Genomic DNA, 23,759 nt, shown 5'->3' on the forward strand with positions numbered 1-23,759 from the left:
TCCCCTGCCTCCCTACAACCTTCCCTCATGGCATTTTCATCCTGGCTGATCTGCCCTGATGTAGGATGAATATATTCTTAATCCCTTTCCCACCCTATTTGTACCTATTCACTTTTTCCATGAGGCAGAAATGGTAGACTGGATGTTCCGTGTCTGTCTTCCTTCTTTGGCCAGTGTGAGTCTGTGTGGAGGCAGAACTGACCCAAGGGTGTGGATACTTTTCACTAGGCTACTGAGCCTCTCTACCAAGTACCTGGGTTTCGGAGAAGAATCTTACAATCCTCTGCCAAGGTGTGTGTTTTTAAGGGTAAGAACCCCATCAACAGGCAATTAAATTATGACATAAGGGGTACAGGGAACGGCTAACTTAGAGTAATAATCGAGGCAATTCCAGCATTAAGTCTACTGTACCATAGACAAGACATTTTATAACAAATACCTATGCTGGTCAGCTCTACAAAGAGAAGATCTTGTCTGTATCGGGATGTACAGGTGGATGAAGGAGTAAGCAGACATCCCCATCCCCACCCTCTTTAGCTTCCCCAACCTCGGTATCATTAGCTTCTAGGCAACAATCCCCTTCCCTTTCCCTTAGTAGGTTTCAAGAGGCATGTTCTAGGGCCCAGATGGCATGTCTGGGCAAAGCATCTTAAAGCAGGGTTTTGGTTTTTTTATTTTGACAGCTGAGTCAGGACCTATGACAGGATCCTGTGCACAGCAGGCCTCATTAATGTGCTCAGCCTGGGATGGGCAGAGGCTGGGAGAGCTAGGGAATTGGTTTAGCCCCTGCTCAGGGGCAGTTGGGAGAAAGAGAGAAGAGTGTCATTGATTTCTGAGCTGTCAGATTGGTCGCCCCACGTGAGCATCTTCTGAGACTTCTTACTGCCTCGTCACCAAACTCACCCCTCTGCCCCACAGATACACAGTGTATCTTTACTCAGCAAGCTAGTGAAGTTCCAACTATTTTTCCCCTGAGCGCTCAGTCCTTGCCTTTTATTAATCTGCTAGAGCTATGAAACAATATTGCAGTGTTGTGGAACAGGCGCTGAGGCTTCCTCAGATGGGGAAAAGAGTTTGTCATTTGCCTGGGGCCAGGGACCTTAAGTGGAGGGGAAATCAGACAAGATCTCTTGGCTATTTATCTTCCCTCCCTCCCTAACTCCCCATCTCTTAGCTCCATTGTGTGTTCCAGTCTTGATTTGGTCCGTCTGGAGACAAGGACCAAGACAGCCCCTTCCTTGAGTCTCACCCTGCTGGACCTTTACTTGCTGATCTCCTCTTCCTGGATACAGGACCATTGGAGGTTCTTTCTCAGCAGCTAGTCTTGATCTCAGTTCTACCCTTTTCTTACTAGCTTCTCTTGGGTTCTTTTTCCCTAGCTTCGTTGCTTGTGAATACCCTAGGACTAATATCCAAATCCCAGGGGTTTTAAGGAGAAATTGTCCATGGAGGGGTCACTTAGGTAAGAGATATTGGGGAACCTTCAGTATCCCAGGATGATGCTAATGAAAGCAATGGTAAGTGAGACAGGTATATTGCTGCTCTCAAAAAGACTACAGCATCGCCAGGGAGGCAGACATGATACCCTTCATTGGACAAAGTTCCCAGTGTAGACTGTTGGGATGGCTAATCTTGGTTGTCAGTTTGACACACTTGGGAAGAAGGGACCTCAGCTGAAGTATTGCCACCATCAGATTGGCCTATGAGCATGTCTATAGTGCATTTTCTTGATTGACAATAGATGTAGCAGGGCACACCCCATTCTGGGCAGCTCCATCCCTAGGCAGATGGGACTGGGTTATATAAGACCAGTAGCTAATGTGAGCCTGGGGGTAAGCTAGTAAGGAGCAACCCTCCATGGTTTTTGCTTCAAGCTCCTCCCCTGAGGTCCTCCTGCGACTTCCCTTGATGATGGACTGTAACCTGAAAATGAAATAAACCGTTCCCTCCCCAGATGCTTCTGGTCAATTTTTTCTTATCATAAAAAAACAAAAACAACAACATAAAAGTAAACATGGACAAGTGCAATTGCCATCTCTATGAAGCATGCAGGCAAGTTTCCAGGAAAGTATAGGAGGGGTTTGATTCAGCTTCGAAGATCCACGGAGGCTGCCTAAAGGACAGGATGCTTCATTTCAAGTCTGATTAATGAGGACTTGGTCAGAGGGAGACCGGTCCAGAGAGAGTGCTAAGCAGGTGCAGAAAACTGATAGGGGAGAACTGGTCTTGCTTCACAAACAGCAGTAAGGCTGATGCACCTGGAGACGAAGAGGGATTGAGGCTGGAGTATTCACAGACCTACAGTAGGCCAAGTCTCAGGGCCCAAGGAAGGGAGAGAGAATGTCCTTCTGGGTGCGCTGGGGCCACTGAGAGTGCCCTGCTGGGGCCAGAATGGGTGTGATGGGCCTGGATGTCATTTCTGAGAAGACGTCTTTGAAAAACAACTGAAGACACCAGAGTGGAAGGCTCACAGAAAACCGGGCCTTGTTGTAGCACTGGTGGTTGCAGATGGTTGCAAAGATAGGGAGGTAAGATGGAAGGATGGAGCCGTATCTTGGAGGTACACTCAACACCATCTGGTGATGGGGTGTCAGTTGTGCGCTGCTCAAGTGCCCAGGGTGAAGTGGGAAGTGGGGAAGGAGCATGTGTCCAGGATAAAGCGTAGATACATGCGTGGGTCGCTTCGTGCCTGGCGGTGCTGCATCCTCACCTGGAAAAGCTTTGATGAAGCAGATGTGCAGTGCTGTGCACACCAGGATTAACACCGGGAACCTGCTCAGGTTCAGGGTGACATGCCTCGGGTGGGCGCTTGAGGACTATTTGCTTAATACTCAGAACTCAGGAGAAACATCTGGTCTGTTGGGATCATTCACTTACGGGAGGCACAGTTATGATGGAAACCAGGAATGGAAGGGATCGGCAAAGAGGTCAGAGAAGGTCAGAATGAGAGGTCAGAGAAGGGAGAGGAGCCAAGAGCGGGATCCTGGGAGCCAGGAGCCTGGGACATCGACAAAGGGGCTTCCCCTGCAGAGAGAATGCTGCTCAGAGCCCAAGGAAGATGGATGAACCCAGCTCAGTGCTGGGCACCCAGTAGGTGTTCAGTTAATGTTAGTTCCATTTCATTAACACAACCCTTTCTTCACTTGCTCTTTTACTTTTGAATATCCACAGGCCTTTTCCTTCCTTCCAAGCGTAGTAAAAACTTTTTAAAACAATAGAAAAAGGCAGAGACAGTGAATGAGTGAATGAAGGAATGTTCAGTGCAGCTGTTGTTGGCAAGTCCCACAGTGCCTGCAGCCTGGAGAACTGGTGTTGTCCCCAAGCTAAGCCATAGGAAGACTTCCTGGGAGCCAGTGGCTCTTGTTTAGCAGAGGGCCCTTGGGGAACCAATTTTCAAGCCTGTCAAGCATCCTGCTCTGAGAATTACTGAATGGGTACCCCAGCCAAGCATGCAGGGAGCTGCCTTCCCCAGCAGCTCTCTGGAGTCCCTGTTGCCCTCCCTCTCCACGTGGTGTCGACTGCACTGTAATCACACAATTATGATGCCATTAAAATGTCACATTTGAGGAAATCCATATAAACACAGCGTTAACAACCAACCGAAAATTGTAGTCTTTACCACTAATGACCTACTTTCTGTACATGCCACGCCCTCCCGCCACCTCTACTCGCCGCCACCTTGATTTCAAAGGCAGTGAGAAAACTCAACCTCCTCTTCTGCCTGGAAAGCCTTAATGTTTAATGTGCTGGGAGAGACTCTTGGTCAGAGCTGGAGATTGCCAGGCCGGGGGTAGGTGTCGGGGACCATAGCCAGCATTGAGTAGGTCAGGGACGGAGACCAGTTTCAAGATGGACGCCCACACTCCAGCAGGCCTCAGGTTCTGAGAGGAATGATGGGAGAAAGAAAAGAAACACACCTGGCAGTATTGGCAAATTTGAGGGTTGGGTGCATCTCGTTGAGCTCAGCTTCTGTCCCTCGAGAGGAAGAGATGTCAGCTGAGACACCCTAATCAGTCCTGTGGGAGAGCAAAGTGTTAGGAAGGACAGGTCTGTCCTGTTGAGTGGAGATGATCCACAGAACTCTGCCTTCCTGCTGCTGTGAGTCCGGGGTGAGGACAGAGGTGGACAGAGGGATGAGGGCGCCTCATTTCCCTGGAAACAGCTGAGGAGAAACTGTTTGGGGGCTGCAGACTCTTTGTCTGCAGAATCTAATTTTAATGGACTAAGGAAAGGGATTGCTTAAAGAAATCTTGTAGTGAGTTCTTTTTATAAAGTGGAGCAGGCATCAGAACCTCCCTGGTGAAGTCGTTGCTCTCTTCCCAAAGCATCTAAATAGCCAATCTGCACTCCATAGTGCGCTGTACTGGGTGATTGGTCTCATTCCAGGAAACAGAGAGACAGCCGCTGAATAAACGTACCGGGGAGTCCATTTAAATGTCCCTCTAGCCTATGACATCCCTACCACACCTAGGGACGTCACTGCAAGGGACTGGGCCACAGGGGCTTCGGACAAGGATGGATGGTGACAAGCATGCCATTTGGGGAGAAACTATTGGTGTTTCCCAAGGTGAGGGAAATGCCCCTGAGAATGTTGTTTATGTAAGCTGTGTGTCATAAATCGTCCTTTGACAGTTCATATGAGACACTGTGGAAGAGGTTTGGCTGTGCCGGGGAGACGCTCAGTGTCGGGGACAGGCTTATGAGGATGTCTCCCAGTGTTTCAGCTTATACTGCCGCTATCACTTCAGGTATCATTCACAGCACTAAATTTGCCCTTGCCTGAGACAGTCATCCCACCCCCTCCAGTCTCAGCAGTGTGCTGTCTGGAAACTGTGGGTCCACTTTTGACATAAAAAGAGCCCCCTCTATGAAAAGACGGCCAGCGGCCCTCCTGGAGTCCCAGGAGATGAAGTCATTTCAAAGTCATTCGCTGCAGCCCGCACCTCCACGTGCAGTGGCTGACCTAGTTTTGCGGGAGCCAGAGGGCATCTGGATGTCACCTTATTTACGGAGCTGAGAGAAAAATGCACTAGGCTCTAAGCCCTTGCTGCACGCGGTATCTCAGGAGATCTATCCTCTGCCGCGAAGGCACAGAGAACGGGGACACATTCTGCTTAGCTGTGAGCTGGAGGCTTTCTGCTAATGTCACCTTTGGGGAATGGGTGACAGGGCTCAGGGAACACTCAGCTCTGAAATTCTCTTTCTAACTGTGTTTCGGGGGGGGGGTGGTCTTCGCCCAGTGCTGAGGGAAGGTGTCTCTAGCATAGTCTTGGCTGAATTGAAGGCAAAGCTGAGCTTCTACCCAGCATCTCCTCTCTCTGCCCTTCTTTTTACTATTCTATTCCTTCCCAGGTGCTGGTCAAGGATGCCTCTTTTAATGGGTGACACTGGCCTTGATGGGTCCCGGACAAGGGTGGGCATGGACTCCACACACATACCTGTGGTTAGACCCAGTGCCCTGACTTACTTGCTGTGTGGCCTCAGCCAAGTCATTTTCACCCCTGAGTACTCAGTGGCCTCTTTATTTAAACGAGAGAAAGTACCTGCCCGGGTTTATTCTGATATTCGAAGGAGTGACGTTTTTAAATAGAACCAAGCATTCAGAAAAATACTATGGAAGGATTAGCTGGCTTGTGGGTGATTCCACCCAGGATAGAATTTGTGACCCAGTCCTTTCGTTTAGCTTCCCATAACTTCTCTTCTTGATTTCCCCCACTAGAGCAATCTTGCTGGGTGTGTGGGTGAAGGCCTGTAACCCCAGGGACCTGACAGACTGAGACAGAAGGATGGAAAGTTTAAGGCCAGCCTGGGCTACAGAGTGAGTGTAGAACCAGCCTGGGCAATTTAGTCTTTAAGGAAAAAATACACACACCTGCACATACATGTACACACATGCATGCACACCCACTGAAACAAGATAACAAAACAAGGGTCGAGAGTGTAGCTTTGTAGTCCAACTTTTACCTAGCATATGTGACACTTGGGATTCAGTTCTCAATAACACGCCTGCGCGTGCATGCAAACACACACACACACACACACACACACTTTGCCTTACAATAGAAGGAAACTTGGGGAATGGCAAACCTTTTCAGCCACCTTGGTGAACACAGCTGTAGGCCTATGCATTGTAGCAAAGTTCAGGAGGCCCATGGGGCTAACAAGTCCCCTGGAATAAAGGGGACCAGAATGCAAGCATATCGGCCCTAGTCCGAGTCCCTTGACCTCCAGCAGACTCAGGGTCCCAGGCAGGCCCAGCCTTTCGCTCTTCTACTCATCTCTCCCCACAGGTATCCAGCACGACCTGACCATTTTTTCTTTTCTCCACTGTGTGTGTAAAAGGAGTCAGCACAAAGCTCAGTCCTCAGCCTTCTGAGCTGATAATAACCTCATATATTAGTTTCTTTAAATAGTCCCTTGTCTTATCATTTGCATGGCACTGTGCTCACACCCAAGTCTGGGGTCGAGCGTTGAACCCCAGGAAGAACTCACATTGCTAATGGCCATTCCCCGACAGCTGAACAGTGAGGTGAAGCATCCAGTCACTTGTGGGTGCTGTCACAGACCCCCGTTCTGGCCCAGGGAAGAAAGAAAAAGCTAAACATAAACTGACTGAATGTGAATTGCATTTTCCTTCTCCCCATCAGTGTTCAGGTTCCAGGAGAAATGACAGTGACCACAGCCATGTTGACAACAGTGCTGTGTTTCATATGCATTACGCCTTACCAAGCGGCTTTTCCTATCTCCTCTCACATCTGAGGATCTGATTTGGTCCTGTGAAGCAGGGTCGGGGGAAGATGAGTTTTGCCCTTGGGCTGGCGAGAGAAAGTAGTTACATGGGAAGCTGAAGGAGAAGCAGGTTCGGGAGAGCCCCGACCCAGAGCGTAGGTGCTAAGGGAAGCCAAGCTCCATTCCTGGGCTGTGCATCCCCGTTTGCCCTCTCGTCCTCCCCTGGCATTAACACCGGCCTGCGTTCCTGATCAGAAGAACTGTGTTACAGTGACCGAGAGGGCACAGCTCTTACTGCACCTTTCTACTGCTCGTGGCTTTCTTGACCCCTTTCCTTGTATTCCATTGGTGTCAGCCCGTGTGCATGTTTCAGTTCACCCAAACGGAGGTTTAATGCCACGGAACATGGCAGGTGGGCAGTAGTGGCAGGACCCCCCCTCACACACACCATTTGCTCACAGTTCTGCTCATTCGTGACCTCTACCAGAGACTCTGGTTCACCAGGGCCCCTGGAAAATTGCTCGGCCCCGCAAGCTATTTCTTAGAGCGGCTGAGGATATCTGCTGGATCTCTGCAGCCAGCCAGGGAGGGGAGAGAAGCCTGGGTTTTGAAAGGAGAGCTCTTTTCTCACCGAGAACTCAAATTCTCGGCTTTCTTTTTTATCGTTCTAGAAGCAATTTTCAAAAAGCTTGACTTCTCACTAGGAGACTCGGGCCCCGGAAGGCTCCTCTGGCTTTGTTGCCAGGCAATCCTGGGGGAATCTGTCCTTCTCTTCTCTCACATCTCCACTGAAAGGAAATCATCAGCCTTCCAGAGCCCTCTCCATTCTGATGTGGTCACCTTAGACCTGTGTCCCCAGCAAACCATGTGTCTCTGCACCCGCTCCTCGGCATCTACTTTTCCAGGCCACTTTCTGCTCTTCCCCCGCATCCAGTCCCTTCTTGATCTCTCCTGGGTGCTGCTTCCTTACCCCAGTAAACCCTTGTCTCCAGTATGAACCTCCTGTCCTGGACAGATCAACCCTCCTGATGCAGGGTCTTCCCAAGTCCCAGTAGACAACTTACTACATCAGTCTCTATACAGAAAGAGGGATCCCAGAGGATGCTGGATGCTGGGAGCAGAGGCATCTCTCTGTCTGACGTCTAGCACCAGTTGGAAAGCCTCCCTTAGTCAGCTGACACCCATCTGGCAATGTCTGGTTCTGTCAGGATCTTTGGGTTTAGCTTCTGGTGGTGGCATTTATGCCCCTTGGAGAACAGGGAGCGGATCCGTCAGCATTTGCCGTGGCACGCCGTGGCATGTGCCAGGGACCTTTCCTCTTTGCCATCATATTGACTTGACTTTGCTGGCACCCTACAGTCACGCTAATTAGTAAGCAAATTAAACTCCATGTTGGGTCCACACTGTGTGAGTCTCCCCTGCCACACACACCCCATTCCTGGGCTTCTATCCATCCAGCTAATCGTATTGTATTTCACATTTGGAGTTTTTCAGGCAATTATGATAATTACTGTAAGTTTTCTACATTCTGGAAGCTGGAAGCTTGTATTCCCTTGTGGTGTGCAGTTGAAATGTGGGCAGAGGTCCTACAGATTGGGGGCAACCATGGGCAGGGGAGAGGAAAGAGATTGCTTTTGCCAGTGATTCAGTAAGACCCACCATCAAGTGAAGAAGCCAGTGATGGAGAGAGGTCCAGATTCAGCATCCCAGTTAGCTTATTACCCCATGATGAGTGTACAAGTTTGAAACTCGCAGCACCTGTGTGGTGTAGAAAGTAGCTGGTCTCGTGACAGTGAGGGAGGAGGTGATTAAAGCAACCAGAGTGGGTGGTGCAGGGGTGAGGGTAAACTCACTCCGGCTGAATCATGTGCTACCTCATTTGGTCTGAGAAATGGCCCTTTCTCCTCTATTATATGTCCACTCTGTCTATCAGCTCTTTACGGGGTGATGCTCCTATAATTAAAATTAACCATTAAACTCTAACATTGAAGGAGCAATTGACTAATTTTAAGGAAAATTTAAATTTATGACCAGCACCTGAGATAAAATGAATACTAAAGAGGAGAGAGAAAATCCTGTGGAAGATAAATAGAAAGCCAAGTGGATATTGACTTGATCCTTCTCCAGTGCAGGGTAATTTGGCTTCTAAAGTGAGTTAAATCATAATAAATTAAATTTAGATTTCTGCACATCAATTAAATAACTCCCAAGACAGAATTCCAGTGAGAAGAAGAGGTGATAATACATGGAGGAAATATGAAAATGAAGATCTGATCTAATAATCTGTAATTGATGTGCTGTCCCTTGGTTAAGGGGAGAGGATGATCTGGCTCCTCCCTTTGTCAGGTGAGCCAGGCTGGCTGGCTTCTACTTGATTGGAGCTTGTCCATTGGCATGAGTGCGTCCCCCATACTGGTTTCCTCTCAGGACCTTTCCCTGTGTTAGGATTCACATCAGTGGTGTGGAAGGCATGGGGAACAGTGCCATGCCCCTTCGCTCTGCTGGCTGTCCTTGCAAAGGCAAGGTCACTTCCTGCTGGCTGGATGAGAGCATAGGAATGAGTAAATCCTTTTGTATTTTTATGAACGACTGACTGACAGGTGGGGAAAAAGACCAGTGTTTGAATAGCACATCCAGTGATACGGAAGAGACACCAATGTTGACAGAAGAAGTATTAGATGAGGACCACAGGCACTGGGTTCAAACCCATTGCAACACATGCACACACACACAACACACACAACACACACAACACACACATCACACACACCACACACACATACAACACACACACATACCACACACCACACACACATACACACACACACATACCACACACCACACATACCACACACACACATACACACCACACACACACACACACACACACACACACACACACACACGTAAACATACGTGCTGTCTGAGAGTCTTAGCTGTTTGAACCCTATAATCTCTGTATTCTTGTTGTTAAAATGGAGAGTATATAACTGTCCCACCTGCTTCAAAAGTGAAATAAATCATTATTTTATTACTATTCAAGCGAAAGCGCTTGGCAAGCTACCAGAATGTCTCAATGTCCTGTGTGGTCCTGACTTTCACCAGCTATACTTTTCAGTGCTCAGAAGTTCTGTTTGGTCTTTTGGGATCTATTTATCCATTTGTTTCATTTGTCTCCCCCCGCCCCATTTTATCTATTTTTGAGCCTGTACAGTGTTCTCCTCTGTGGGATGACTCCAGTATCTGGAGACTCCAGTATCTGGAATCCTTGGAGGATTCACTGTGCTTAGTTTCTGCTGCTTTTGCCAACAGTGATGATTCTCTTTCTCGCTCTCTCTCTCTCTCTCTGTCTGTCTGGTGATTTTTTCGTTTTCTTTTTTTTTTTTTCAATTTCTTCTTTCACTGATCCTTGTTGGAGTCCCAGGGTCTGAAAGGCAGCTGCTCTCTCCTAGTCAGGATATGCATCTTTTGTTTCCTGAGAGTCAAGTGCACCGCCCATCTATGCTCCTCCATCCCTTTCTTAGGCTTAATTACATCAGAATGGGCTTTAGTCTTCCATCTTCTGGGAGCCAAGGTTTAGCTTCTCAGAGACCTTTAACTTCAGAGTAACCTCACATTTCCCCCTTGTTCAGTATTCCACCACCCTAGATCTATTTACAGCAGCCTCTGCATGTTCCTTAGCCTCACCCTCGATGGAAGTTAAAGATTTTCCTCGTAGAGAACCCAGCGATGTATCCCAAACTGAGGTGGTGGTAGCTTATTGGTTGGCAAGAAGGGTTCCAGGAAGCCCCTGACCTGCTGTGGTGCTGGAGCAGCACTCAGTGGATGGGAAACAGTACTGGGCTGAGGATGGGAACACTGGCCAGAAGCTGTGGTCCTGTAAACAGCCTAGGTGTGAGGGGCTCCAGTCATGCACAGCTGGCTTAGAAACAGTGACTATTGAGACATGGGGGGTTAGTCCAGGCTTAGAGAACATACCCCTTCTACAGACTCGAGCACACCGGTTATCCTCCCCATATCTCATTTTCCTCATTTGAAAACTGGGGTTGTAATTTATTGGATTTCAAATCTGTAAGGATCTGCAATGCCTTGAGGCATTCTCCACACAGCCCTTCCCTCTGAGGCTGTGACAAGAGGTGCCGTGAAAACCACAGGGTTCAGGTATGTGGTCAAACACTATTCTGGATGTTTCTGCAAAGGTGGTTTTAAATGACAGTAACCTCGAAATCGGTGGGCTGTGAGTAAAACAGAATCTACTCCAAAGTGTGGCTGGACTTCATCCAGTCAGCTGAAGGCTTTAGGAGATGAAGACTGGCTTCTCCCTCTCTCCCAGAAAGGAGGAATTCGGCTGGCAAAGACTGCCATTGGCCTTAGGTTGCAAGTCGTAAGTGAGTGAGCTTTTTCCTTAACATAAATCTGTTTCCCTGGCCCCTTATCCCCACTCCCATAGAGAGAGAGAAAGAAAGACAGGGAGAGAGAGGAAGAGAGTGATTCTATTTCTCAGGGGAGCGTTGTCTAATACAAGAATGCATTCAAGAATCAGCAAATTGGGGGTGGTGAGAGTGAGTAAGTCTACTGGCTGCTCTTGCAGAAGATCTGGCTTGATTCCCAGTACCCACATGGTGGCTCACAACCTTCTGTAACCAGAGGATCTGATGCCCTCTTCTGACCTCACTTGTCATATATGTAACACACACACATGCATGCAAGCAAAAGATTTACATATGTAAGATAAGTCTAAAAGAAGTAGCAATGATGGGAAGCTGGGCATTGATATCATTACTTGGACAAGCAAACATCTTCTAGTATCTAAGGCAAGGCTTGGGTAAAAGCTACACCGGAGAACACAAACTTGCCCAGGGATAAAGTAGAGGTGCCTGAGTACTGGAGGATAGTGAAATAGACCACACATATTTGTATATGAAAGCTGTAGAGTGTGGCATGCTGTAGAGATAAATCTGAGATATGCTTCTCATATCACACAAGTAGGACAGAACGTACCTGCTACACAAGGGCAGAGGAAGGGACAGAGGCCAAGTCCTTGCATACAGTTGCTACCCAGAAGACACGTGCAGCACCAGGCACTAGTTGCCCTGCTTCCAGCAAGGATGAGAAGCCACAGACAGGGACTTTTGGAAGCATTTATAACCAGGCAGCACAGCCTAGACAAGATGAGAGCCCTCTCTTACAATGGCTTCCTGCTCGGGCTCTGCACGATCCTTTTCTAAGGGGAGCTGTCTGCCATGAGAATCGTGAGATTGAAGCAAGAAGGGTGAAATAAAATAAAGTATAAATGGCATGTAGGAAGCATCACTCTAAGGAACGAAATTTCATAGGCTATCTGTGTCAATGCACATTGAATGTGGAAGTAAGTCATTATGCAGGGCGCTGTTCCAGTGCAGAGGCGTCTCCATAGGCTCTGTGAGGTCCTTGCTGAACCTATTCTGGCCCTTGGGACATGTTTTACTCTCCTGTTGTCTCTGTCCGGGGAGGTGGGAGTTTTTGTAGTAGGACTAAATCAGAGTTCCCATCCCTTGCAAGGTGATGAGCTTGTGTAAGCCACCTACCGGCTTCCCTAAGTAGATCCCTCCCTGTACAGATGGAGATCAGTCCTGTGAGGAATCTGTGACAGTCTATGTGCACATATGCAACATAAAATGTTACCGTTACCATTTTGAAAATCCCTTCACCATTATATAACACGTCCAGATGTCCCTGTGGGAAAGATCAGCTCCCAGTATAGGTTGTCCTCCTTGAGGGGGTCTCGGTGCAGCAAGCTGTGAATGAGCACCATGTGATGTCTAAATGCCCTGAGAGGAACAGTCCCCTCCAAGGCTGCCTCCTACTGACTTGACTTTTCGTATGATTTATCCTGCCAGCTGGCTGCTGTCCCCATATTCTGGGGCCAGAATTCCAGCTGAGTCTTCATGGCACCTTCTCCACAAAGACTGGGCCTGCCAGAGATACCAGGGATGCTTAGCTGCCCTGTGGGTGGAGAGAGCTAGGCCAAGAAACCTCTGGCCTCCTGCCCTCATGGCTCCATGCTTGATGCAATTGGCCCAAGAGGTGGGTTGCGCCCTTGCCCCCAGCCTCTTGTTGCCATGGGTGTCTGGTCCTCCACCTGCTTTGTCGAGCTGCAAGACCCCAGTTCAGACATCAGGATCTGTCAAGATCATTCCCTAGCTAGTCATTTTGTGGAAGTTTTCTTCCTTCTTCTTCATCCCACTTGTGTAGCCAGAACCATTTTCCCTATGGCCTACTTTCTAAGACTCAGCTGTTTTCCAGAGTCTTCCTTTATGTATATCCTCTGGATATTTCATTTTATACCAATGTAACTGGGCCACAGGGTGCCCAGGCATTTGGTCAAATACCGTTTTGGAGATATGACCGACAACAGATCTTGTCAGCCTTATAAGTACACAAACAATTTTTTAATAGTCTATAAACTTTTTTTGACTTATTTTTTCAGTGTTAGGGATTGAATCTAGGGCCCCACACAGGTGTAGCCAACCACAGAGGTCTATGCCACCAAGCCATATTTTATAAATTCTTGTACATACATGCACACTATTGGGCTCTGTTATTCTACCCCACAGTCACGAATGGGCCACTTTTTGTCTGGTTTTCTTTGCTAAGCATTCCCTACCTATTCTTTAAGATCTAACTCTTTTGACCCTTATTCTAAGAGCTAGTCTCTGTTTCCTTCACTCCTCTGTGAAAACACATTGTCACTAAGCTATGTGGTTATATTCACCTTGTAGTGTGGTACAGGTGTCTGTGTGTGTGTGTGTCTCTGTGTGTGTGGCTATATGTGTGTGTGTCTATCTGTGAGTATCTCTGTGAGTCTATCTGTGTCTCTGTGTGTGTCTGTGTGTGTGTCTATCTGTGTGTGTGTCTATATGTGTGTGTGGTTATATGTGTGTGTGTCTGTCTCTGTGTGTGTCTACCTGTGTGTGTGTGTGTGTGTGTGTCTGTCTGTCTGTACACAGAGCAGGACCTCTCTAGGACAGGTACTATTGTCACCTCTTCCCTCCCCGTTAGCTCAGAGCACTGTGAGGGTTACAGCTTATTTTGAGAATAGTAATGAATTAACTTGGCAGTGAGCCAACGGAAGACAGTTCTACCACCCTTCCCATGAGGATGGAATGTCAGGGTTACCCTGGGGTGATGTTCCCACCAGAGGTGACAGCTGTCAAGCTGTGACATTGTACAGCACAGGTTATGAGTCCTCCCCGCCAAGATCCCCCTAGCGTGTTCCGGAGCAGCAATATCATAAGACACTAATAAAATCAATTATTGGATAAAATCGCCCGTTTCCAGAGCTTCATTTTGTGCTATTAGAGGGAAATGCTGTTTCAAACAGAGATAACAAAGAGGAATAGAGAGATCAATTACCAGATAAGATCTCACAGTGCCTGAGATGAGCATGCACACTGGTACAGCCCCTCTTACCTGTCACGGGGCCGCCTCCCCCCGTACCTGCCACTTGGGTGTCTGTGTGCAACAACAGCTAGAATTCCGTGACAGAGAAACTGGTTTCTTCTCACTTAAGATCTGTTCAGTGTGAGATCCTTGCTCAGCTATTAGGGTCATATGAATGAGCCGCTTCTGCCTGATAATGCCAGCCCCAGCACATCAGACATCCCATTTGGGGGCATCAGGGAGTTCTTCCTGGAGGTGCATTTGTGGTTTAGGTTGGAATTGAATGGGTGTTTGGGGTATAGACTACTCACGGTAACATCTCTTAGGAAGTGGCTGCCAAGTGCGAACATCCAGCCTGCCAGGGTCTCGGCCAGGATGCTCAGACCTGCTGGCTACCTGGAGAAACTGTTGGCTATGGGTTTGATGCTGGTAGGGTAAACCAGGCGTCATGGACTCTGATAGGGTGGCAGCCTCTCTCCTCTCTTGTTAGAAGGATCCAGAAGGTCTGTCACTTGCCAGACCACTAGCCTTTTGGTGTCCCTTCTTCCCTACTCTGCCCAGAGAGTATGAGTATGAAAATATTATGAAAATGAAAATCACCATCCGTATCCTGAAGTCCTGTGTCCTCATATATGATGCTTCCTAAGAGTGGCTATGGGTTCCTGGGCTTGGAGAAACAAAGGGCCAAGGTGTCTAGCAGGTCACACACCATTCTAGATTGATGACCCAGAGAATAGTCATTGTGGTTCGCCTCATCTGCCCTACTGCATACGATGTTCTAACGCCATCCTGGGAAGATGGTCTCTTGAGTCAGCGTACCAGAAAGCTGGCCCGGGCCCTGCTACTTCCTAAATGTGGATCTTGGGCACAGTGCTTATGCGAGACTGAATTCTCACCTGTGAAGTTGCCAATCTGAACAACTATGTGGGGATTCTATGGGATCATGGGAGCCACAGTCCTAGGACAGAACCTGGTATGTCATGCTCGATAAATGGCAGGAGCAATAGTATCACTGTTCTGTATGCGATTGTTATTGCTGGTGTTTTCGCTAATATTCTGCCCCTGGCCCCATGTTTGAGCTCAGCGTTGCCAGAACAAGCCTAGTCTCTGGCTGGTTGCTGACAGATGGACGGAAGCCAGTGGCGTGCAGGGAGCCTTCTCACGCAGACTTTCCATTCATGTCACACAGCCTTCTGATGCGGATTGGGATGACCTGTGGGAGCAGTTTGATGAGCGGCGGTATCTGAATGCCAAAAAGTGGCGCATCGGCGATGATCCCTACAAGCTGTATGCCTTCAACCAGCGGGAGAGCGAGCGGATCTCCAGCAATCGGGCTGTCCCCGACACACGCCATAAGAGGTACTTCCTCCTGCTTCCATGTAGGTACCTTCCCCTTCTCTGTGGCCAGGACAGATCAGCACAGGCTTGATTTGGGTCCCATAGTACTTAGCACTCAGGGATGGGTGAGTCAGTTTCTGCCATCAGATGCACCACATCAGTGATGTGATGGAGTAATATTTATGTGCTACTCCCTGCATATTGTCACACACCTTCCCAGAGACCCTGCTTTCTACTCGGAGGTTGAAGGGAGTGGGAGGCACCATCGAGGACATGCCTGACCCCTCCCTTGGTGAGCACCCAAAGTGCTGCATTCTATAACCTCATGAAGAACTAGAAGGTGGGGCCTGACTTGCCCTGGCCAAGTCCTATGGTTCAGCTTGGCTTTCTAAGGGGAAGAACAAGATGGGTACACCTTCAGGAATCCAGATTACTGTCTCTCCTGTCACAGGGGGAAATCCTTTCTGTCATGTGCATTTTGTCACATGAGAAGAGACTCTGAGGGCCCTCTTCACTTGACATTGTTTTCCCCTCTGCCTGCCCAGCGGTCCATTCCCAGCGCTTCCTTGCTGCCACCAGCTTGGATAGGCTGCAGCGCCAGAAGGCTACAGACAGCAGGCCTAAGCCAACATAGAAAGCTCTGTTTCCACAGAGGCTTTGAGAAAATGGAAGCTGCATTGTCCCATCACCACCTACTCCTTCTGTCCCTGTGGTCCCTATGCTTCCTACTGACAACAGACAAAGCAATTTGGTCCTAACCCTATTTTCCCCTCCCAGCCTCCAGGCTTTGGCCCAGACATGCCATAGAGTCCCACAGAGATGACTTTTATTTCCTCACGACACTGATTTTGCACTCACTTCAACAGCAGTCTGGCCACTGGGGTGGAAAAGACTCCCAGGTCGTTCAGCTGGAAGGGTATAGTGCTGACTTAAGGTATAGGGTATTGGCTTTAGCCTCTCAACTTTGCCTTTTTTGTTTGTTTGGATCCCTAGGTTGTGGGGGAAAAAAGGATTTATGTGCAAAGGACTTTTATAATGATTGAGGCTTATCAGGTTGGTACTTCTTGAGTATCTACTATGTGAGGTCATTCCGACTTAGTTTCTAAAGCAGGGCTGCACAACCTGGAAGTCGTGTCTTTTGCAACATGCATTCAATGGAGACATTCATCTGGTCGTTGTTAGCCACTATCGTTACCACATTGAGCTGGAGTCTTGGTTGTCCATATGAATGCGACAAGGGTACAACTGGATGACAGCCTGCCTTCTTCTAACTGTGGCCATCTGTCTAAATTTAACTCTCTTTTAAAGGAGTCTACCTAAGCAGTATTTCCTGTGTCTCCTATAGCCAGAGCCCTCCCCCAACTGGCCTAAACTGTCTTAAAGTCAGAATCCTGTTGAAATTCTTTTCAATATTGCTATTTGAATTCTCCAGCCCTTATCCTATTACTTCTCTCTAAGCAAAATTTAAATATCAAGTTATTATATTTCCTGGAGCAGAAACTATGTGTGGGAGGGCAGGTAAAAAGAGAGAAGGCTGAGAAGTCCTATTGGGTCTCAGGCAAGTAGTTGCTTCCTTGTCCTGATTCTAGACACCAATGCCCCACCCCAGGAAGGAAACAGGACCTGTCCTAGGCAGGGAAGGTACTAGTGTGACTGGACAATTGCCCTTGAAGGGCAATCAGAGCTGCTCTCAGCCCCAGGAAGACGCGCCAGGAGCTCGCCAAGCAGTTGAGCGTGTTGAGTTCTGCGTTCCCACTTTCCTGTGATCTGCAAAGCAGAAAAAAAAAAGAACAACAACATTTGTACAATGGTCAGACTTGTTGTGGCAGGTAATGAAGACCTGAGCTTGCCCCCCGCCACACACACATACACCGAAGAGCCCAGCTGGCCAGCCAGCCCTGGACTTTGCACCTACCCAGAACTCTATCTGTTAAAACACGCGGTCTACAGGGAGACAGCGAGAAGGGCAGAGAGGATTGAGAATCCAGACACTCTTTGAGGAGACAAAAGGGGAAAGAATATTAGCCATATGCCTGCCTCAGGGCAGCAACCTTACCCTGCAGGAGTTGGAAGTGTGCCACTAGGAGAAGAATTCTGGATTCGGAGAACTTTATCCAAAGAAGCATAAGCGTGGAGATCAGAGGGCTCAGAATTGGGGTGGATGCCTAGGTCCAGAATCATCTTGGGAGCCTTGGTCCTTCGCTGAGTGCAAAGTCCTAGACTGGCACTATGACTGGTGTCAATTGGATCGTCCAGTCCCAGGCTGAGTTCAGTAGAGTGCTGCCCCCTGCTGGTGGTACCTTATGATCGTGAAACTTCCAGAGCATACCTGCAAAGTCCTTCTCTCTCAAATCATTGGGTGATGCTCCCCTTCACCCAGCTCCTGCTTATGGAAACCATCATTCCATGGCTGGAGTCACAAGCCAAGTTTCCTAATCCTTCTGTGAGTCCAGTCTTCCTGATGGGTCCTGAAGCAGCCCCAAGAGCTTGTCCACCCAGGCCAATAGAATCCTGGGGCTCACTTTGGGGCCTGCCTACCCCAGCTGTGAGTAGCATAGCTAATGGCAGTCAGGGGTTCTTGACAGCAACATTGCTGACAGTTTTGGCGCGGTGATTCCTCACTGAGGGGGTGTTCTGGACATTACAGGATTCTAGCAGCTTCTCTGGCCCCTGCTTACTAGATGCCAATATTCCTCCCCTGCCCCCCCCTCCACACCAAGTTGTGATAACCAAAAATATCTTTCCCACATGTCTTTTTTTTTTTTTTTGGAGGACAAAATTTCAATGAGGATCGCTGCTGTAAATCTGGCCTTGGTTTTTATCCAAATCTCCAGAGGTGAAGAGAAAACATTTATCACCAGTCCGTCACCAGCAATAGGTCAGGCCAGAGCTCCAATGTAAAGCAGAGTGAAGTTGAAGGCCATGGGAGAGGGTCACCAGAGGGTCAGAACAGGGGTCTTTGGGGTCAGACAGTCATTTCTCATCCTGGCTGTACGGCTGGCTAGATGAAGGGACTCACTAACTTTCTCCACACCTTGCCTTCCTCTTTTAAAAGCAGGGATAAAAATAGCAGTAAGAATCCCACCTACGTTGGTTGTTACAAGGATCAAATAAAATATGTAGACGGCATTGACCTATTTTATAGTTGATATTAAACACCGTACTATGCAATGATGGCTGAGCCTCGTGTGGAAGAGAAACACACTGGTAGAAAACAAACCAATTAGGCTCCGGCCCAAGGATCAGGATGAAGCAGCTAAACTGCGAAGGTGTGGCAGCGGGGCCAAACAGAGGCTGGGTTCAAGGTCAGACTCGAAGCCCGAGAAAGGAGCCTGAGCAACGAAGCAGAGTGGCAGGCTGGCCATTCAGCAGGAGTCTAAGCCGCCCTCAATCCAGGCTTCTCACGAGAGGCACTTGGGGAGCCTTTTAAACATGTTGATACCCAGACTCCAATCAACTCAAGTGTGTCCTTGCCCAGCTCCCAAGTGACTCTAATGAGCAGCAAGGCTTGAGGGCAGCCGCTCTGGGTAAGGGCTTCTCAGACTTAAACAGGCAAACAGACAAGTCATCCGAGAATTCTCTCCACCCGACTCCGTAGATGCAGGGTGGGGCCTCACGGGCTGCAGCTCTTTTTTCTTTTTTTTTTTTTAAAGCTTTTTATTTTATAAGTTTTTATTTATGTGTCTGTGTGCTTGAGAGAGTGAACGCCACTGTGTTGGAGGAGGCCAAAATAGGGATTTAGAGCCCTTAGAACTTGAACTGTTGGTAACAGTGAGCCACCAAGTGGGGCCTAAGAACCAAGCCTGGGTTCTCTGGAAGGGCAGCAAGGGCTCTTAGCCACTGTGCCTCTCAAGTTCTGAAGTTCTGCATGTCTGACACATTCCCCAGTCACAGTGATGACTACGGGCTGTGGATCACACTTTGAAGAACAAGGCCTCACAGTGGCTTTCAGAGTCTGGTTCTCCAGACCAAAGGACCAACAGCATCGGCATCAACTGGGCACACGTTGGAAATGCACATTCTTAGGCTTCACCCAGAAACCTTGGAGTGAATCCCAGCTCTCTGGCATAGCAAGACCTCAGGTGGTTCTGAAGCTTCTTGCCCTTTTAGAAACAAGCAAGCATTGGCTAGCTCTGGTGGCCCACTCCTGTGGTCTGGATGAAATCCATGTATGAGCTGGTTCTATGAAAAGAAGAGAGTAGAGACCCTGAGATAAGCGCACCCAATGCCATATATTGTGTACCCCTCCCTCTGTCCAAGTGCCAGCACTTCTGGCCTCTTTTGTCCCTTCTTTTCCTCGACCTTCACCCACTATCTTCCTTCTGCCACCCTTCTGACAGCTGGCATCGCTGCTCCTAAGAAGTGTCTCCTGCAATGCCAATTCTTACCCCATGACCAGTGACCTATACTGGCTGCCTCATTCATGGAACCAAGCCCCAGGGATGCAGGCTTTGCTCCGGTTAAGCCTGTTTACATCCCCATCCAGCCTCTCAGCCAAAGTCCTGCTAGCTGTGTTTTCAATTGCTCTGTAGGGTAAGGAGCACATTGAACATCTATCACAGTGCCTGCTGTGAGATAGGGATCCATTGTCTGTTTGCTTAATAAATAAAAGAGAAAGACAGGCCAGGGGGACCATCAGCCACTTTCTCCCACCTACCTTCTATGCAGAGAGGAGAAGGGGAACTAAAAGAAGCCCCTCTCATTATCCATTGACCCTCAGGAGCTTCGTATGAGAGACGGAGAGAGCAGTCCTAGAGTTACGGGAAAGGACCCTTTTTCTTCCCGAAGAATTCTCATTATTGAAAAGAGAAGAGTGAAGAAACAGCACGTGGGAGGGGTCTGAGCTTATTAAATTTGCTTCCAATTTTCTTACCACGGTAATTGGATTCTGATTTATAGTCTGCGTTTGGACAGCGCCTGGTACAGACAGCTATTAGCTGAGCGTTAGAGCAAGAGCTGCCGAGTGGGTGCTGGTGGGGCGAATTGCCTCCAAAGCTGGAGAAGTCAGGTGACGGGGAGGGGTGGGAAAAGGGGAAAGTGGAAGTCCTCACCCTGCCGGCTGATGAACTGACCAAACCCTTGGCACTGGCCTAGCATCCGTGATGATACCATAGCCAGAATGGTGCAGCAAGTGATGGCTCACATGGTACCACACATACATGCTTTAGACATGCATGTCCCTGGAGAAAAGTGGGAGCAGGGTTACAGAGTAACTTCTGAAACATCCTGGCCCCTCCTCTTTCTCCATCTCCTTTAAAGTGTTGGGCTAGATAACTTTGACTCACTCTGTGAGTCATCACATCATTACACAATTGTGGGCCACTGTGCCCAGCTTCAGTCAATCTTTATGGTCCAGCCATATATACTCATCCTGTCAGCTTATCCCTCTTCAACTGAGCAGAGCACTAGGCATCCTGACATCAACTTCTCCTCTTCAGACACATTGTTCTGTCAACAACTCAGTCTCTAGGTTACTGCCTGGGTCCTGTGACCACAGTGATGAATAAGACATGGATATATATTTAGATAGCTAGATAGAGAGATAGATGGATGGATGGGTAGATAGACAGATTAGGTAGATAGACAGACAGATAGATAGAGAGATATATATCACATAATTGGTAGGAGGTAGTAGTATATCATTCAGAGAAATTTTAGTATAAGAAAGAGACAACTTCAGCTGAGCTAAGAGTCCAAGAATATTTCCCCAGAGTGCTTCTGTCCATAACACAGTGACTGGCCCAATCAACAAGCCCAGCTTTCCAGTTACTCTACCTCAACCCTGTCACACCAGCTGGATTTGTCATCATCCCAATAGTACATAAAATAAATGGCAAAGAAGAAGCCATCAAATGGAGACACACCCCTCAGGGGTGGGAGGTAGGTATTTTGATAAAGTGAATGTCTGATTTTTGCTGTTGCCTAGCAGTGACCATTATGGGATTACTTGGTTTGCAGGGGACCAGGTGTCCGGGTGGGCTTATGCAGAGTTAGAAACTAGGAAAGCTTCATTAGGTCTCTCCCTTGGCCTGGCTGGGTTTGATTGCTCCCTTCTGGCATATTCTTCCAGTTTTTCGTCCAGTGTAGAACTAAACGATAAGAAACAGTGGGGCGCCCATCGCTTGCCTGGAGGGAAAATTCTACACCTCGATACATCTCACCGGGAAGACATTTTTCCTTCGCTCTTTTTCATCCTGGGAAATGAAGGGGCAGTGGCCCAGTGTCTGAACGCACTTCTCCCTCCTTGTATTTACTCGGTTGGAATGGCTGTCAAAGATCATCATCATTTCTCTCCTCCTGCTCGTCACTTAGCGGTAATAGGATGAGAATCTTTACGGCTGGAACGGCTGAGCGTAAAAAATGTTCATATTCCCTCAGAGTCAAGGCTATTCCCCTAGCTCAGCACTGTGTGAGTGGTTCTGCGGCAAGGCTGAGATGAGGGGAGGGGGAAGCCCATCACAGACACTTAGCTTTTGCAAACAAGCGCTTCACGTCTGCCACTCTCCAGTCCCCCTGTGAGAACCATTTTGTCAGGACAAGATGGGAGTCCCTTGATGGTGTCTCTATGTGTACTTTGCTTGGAGTCCAAGTTGCACCATGAGAGGAAGCAAACCACAGGAGGAATTCCAGAGCATCTTGGGAGTGGCCATGCAGTCAAACCGAGTCAGCAGGTCTGGCACTACGTACTTGGCGCTACGCCTACAGTGCTGTAATGGCTCGTCTTTCCTGTTGACATGACTATTCTTGGAATTCCCTAGGAGACATACCTGTAAGCATGGCTTGGGAGGATGTTTCTGGAGAGGTTTACCTGAAGGTGGAATGCCAGTCCTGAATGCGGGTGGATAGCCCATGGGCCAGGAACTAAGATTTAATAAAGAGGGAGCAAGAGGGAGGCTGTGGGTACTGCTCTTCCTGTAAGCCTGGCACTCAGGGGAGAGGCAGGGAGGGAAAGTCAAGGCTAGCCCTCAGGTATACAGAAAGCTTAGAGCTGGTCTGGACTACAGGACACTCAGACTAAAAAAAAAAAAACATGAAATTCATTGATATTTTAAAGGGAGGAAACCAAGGGAACATCGGCATTGGCTGCTCCACACTTCCGGTTCTGTGGAGCTGGGCAGAAGTGAGTAGTCCCAGCTGAGAGCCTTCTCCCTGCCATGCCAGGCCGTTCTCATCATGATGGACTACATCCTCAAACTGGGATCAAAATAACCCTTTCTTCCTTCCTTCAACTGCTTCTTATCAGCTATCAGGTCACAGCTGTGTGAAAATTAACTAATACAAGGGTCTTGAGATAATTCTTCCCAGATAACGGGAGGGGGGGGGATGAGCCACCAGAATGGGGTATTCCGCTTTATTTCTGTACCAGGATCCTTTGAAGGTGGAGCCTGCAGGCCTCCTCTGCCACTGCTTGCTCTGACTTCCAGATTTCCCAACGGCACAATCATTAGTCTTCCAAAGAGGATCAAGCTGGAGCCCTGGCTAATGAGAATTCCTCTCTACAAATGACCTTAGTGAATGCGTTTTCTTAGACCTTGTTTCCTAGAAATTGCCACCAACTTTGGCCCTGCTCCCTTGTGCACAGCATCCATTTGTCCATTCATGAGTCACGCTTTCAGTTCATTTGGCCAACACTTGAATTTAGAATTTCCCGCACATCAAGTTCTGGGTTAGGTACTGGGAACCCATGGGTCTCAACTGTGGGTTGCATTGAGGTACCTCTCCTTGATTCAGTCCAGCAAAATCCCTAACCTTTCTCTTTCTCCCAGGTTTTAGTCTGGCTATTTCTGCCTTGTTCATGTCATGGAACATAGCGGGTAGAAACATTTCTGTGAATAAAGGAGAGCAGGCCTGTGCAGCAGAGGGGATCTGCGGCTTTCAGAAGTAGATGGCGCTATAGCTACCACCGTCAGGAACGTTTATGTGGGTCTTTATAGTTTTACTGGGTAATGGGCATGTTGGAATAAGAGCATAGGAAACTATCAGACCGGAGAGCCATGCTTTGTCGAATCTAGAAAACTATCAGACTGGAGAGCCGTGCTTTGTCGAATCTATCAACTTTGGAGAATGGGATGATGGGGGGAAGGAGTAGGAAAAATGTTCTGGAAGAGAAACTTAGGGTCATGCTCAGCAAAGTCTTGGCTTTAGAGGGACTGAAGAGTTAACTCAGTAAACAACGAGAAGGCTCTTATTCTTATTCTAGCATTACCCCCTTGCCATGCAATGCTGGGGTGTTCTGTGTATATTTTATGCCAGAACGAAATTATGGGAGC

At 48.3% G+C, this 23,759-nt stretch overlaps 1 protein-coding gene across 1 annotated transcript in view; it reads left to right on the forward strand.

Annotated features, from left to right (window-relative positions):
- The window catches only part of Galnt14 (polypeptide N-acetylgalactosaminyltransferase 14), a 223,522-nt gene that overhangs the window by 122,182 nt on the left and 77,581 nt on the right, over window positions 1-23,759 (forward strand). Inside the window, exon 2 of the mRNA XM_087907359.1 lies at window positions 15,341-15,510. Within this exon, the coding sequence (XP_087763485.1) occupies window positions 15,341-15,510 (170 nt within the window). The remainder of the gene's footprint in view (window positions 1-15,340; window positions 15,511-23,759) is intronic.

Source organism: Myodes glareolus, chromosome 6 (genome assembly GCF_982192425.1).
Source record: "Myodes glareolus chromosome 6, mMyoGla1.1, whole genome shotgun sequence".
NCBI lineage: Eukaryota > Metazoa > Chordata > Mammalia > Rodentia > Cricetidae > Myodes > Myodes glareolus.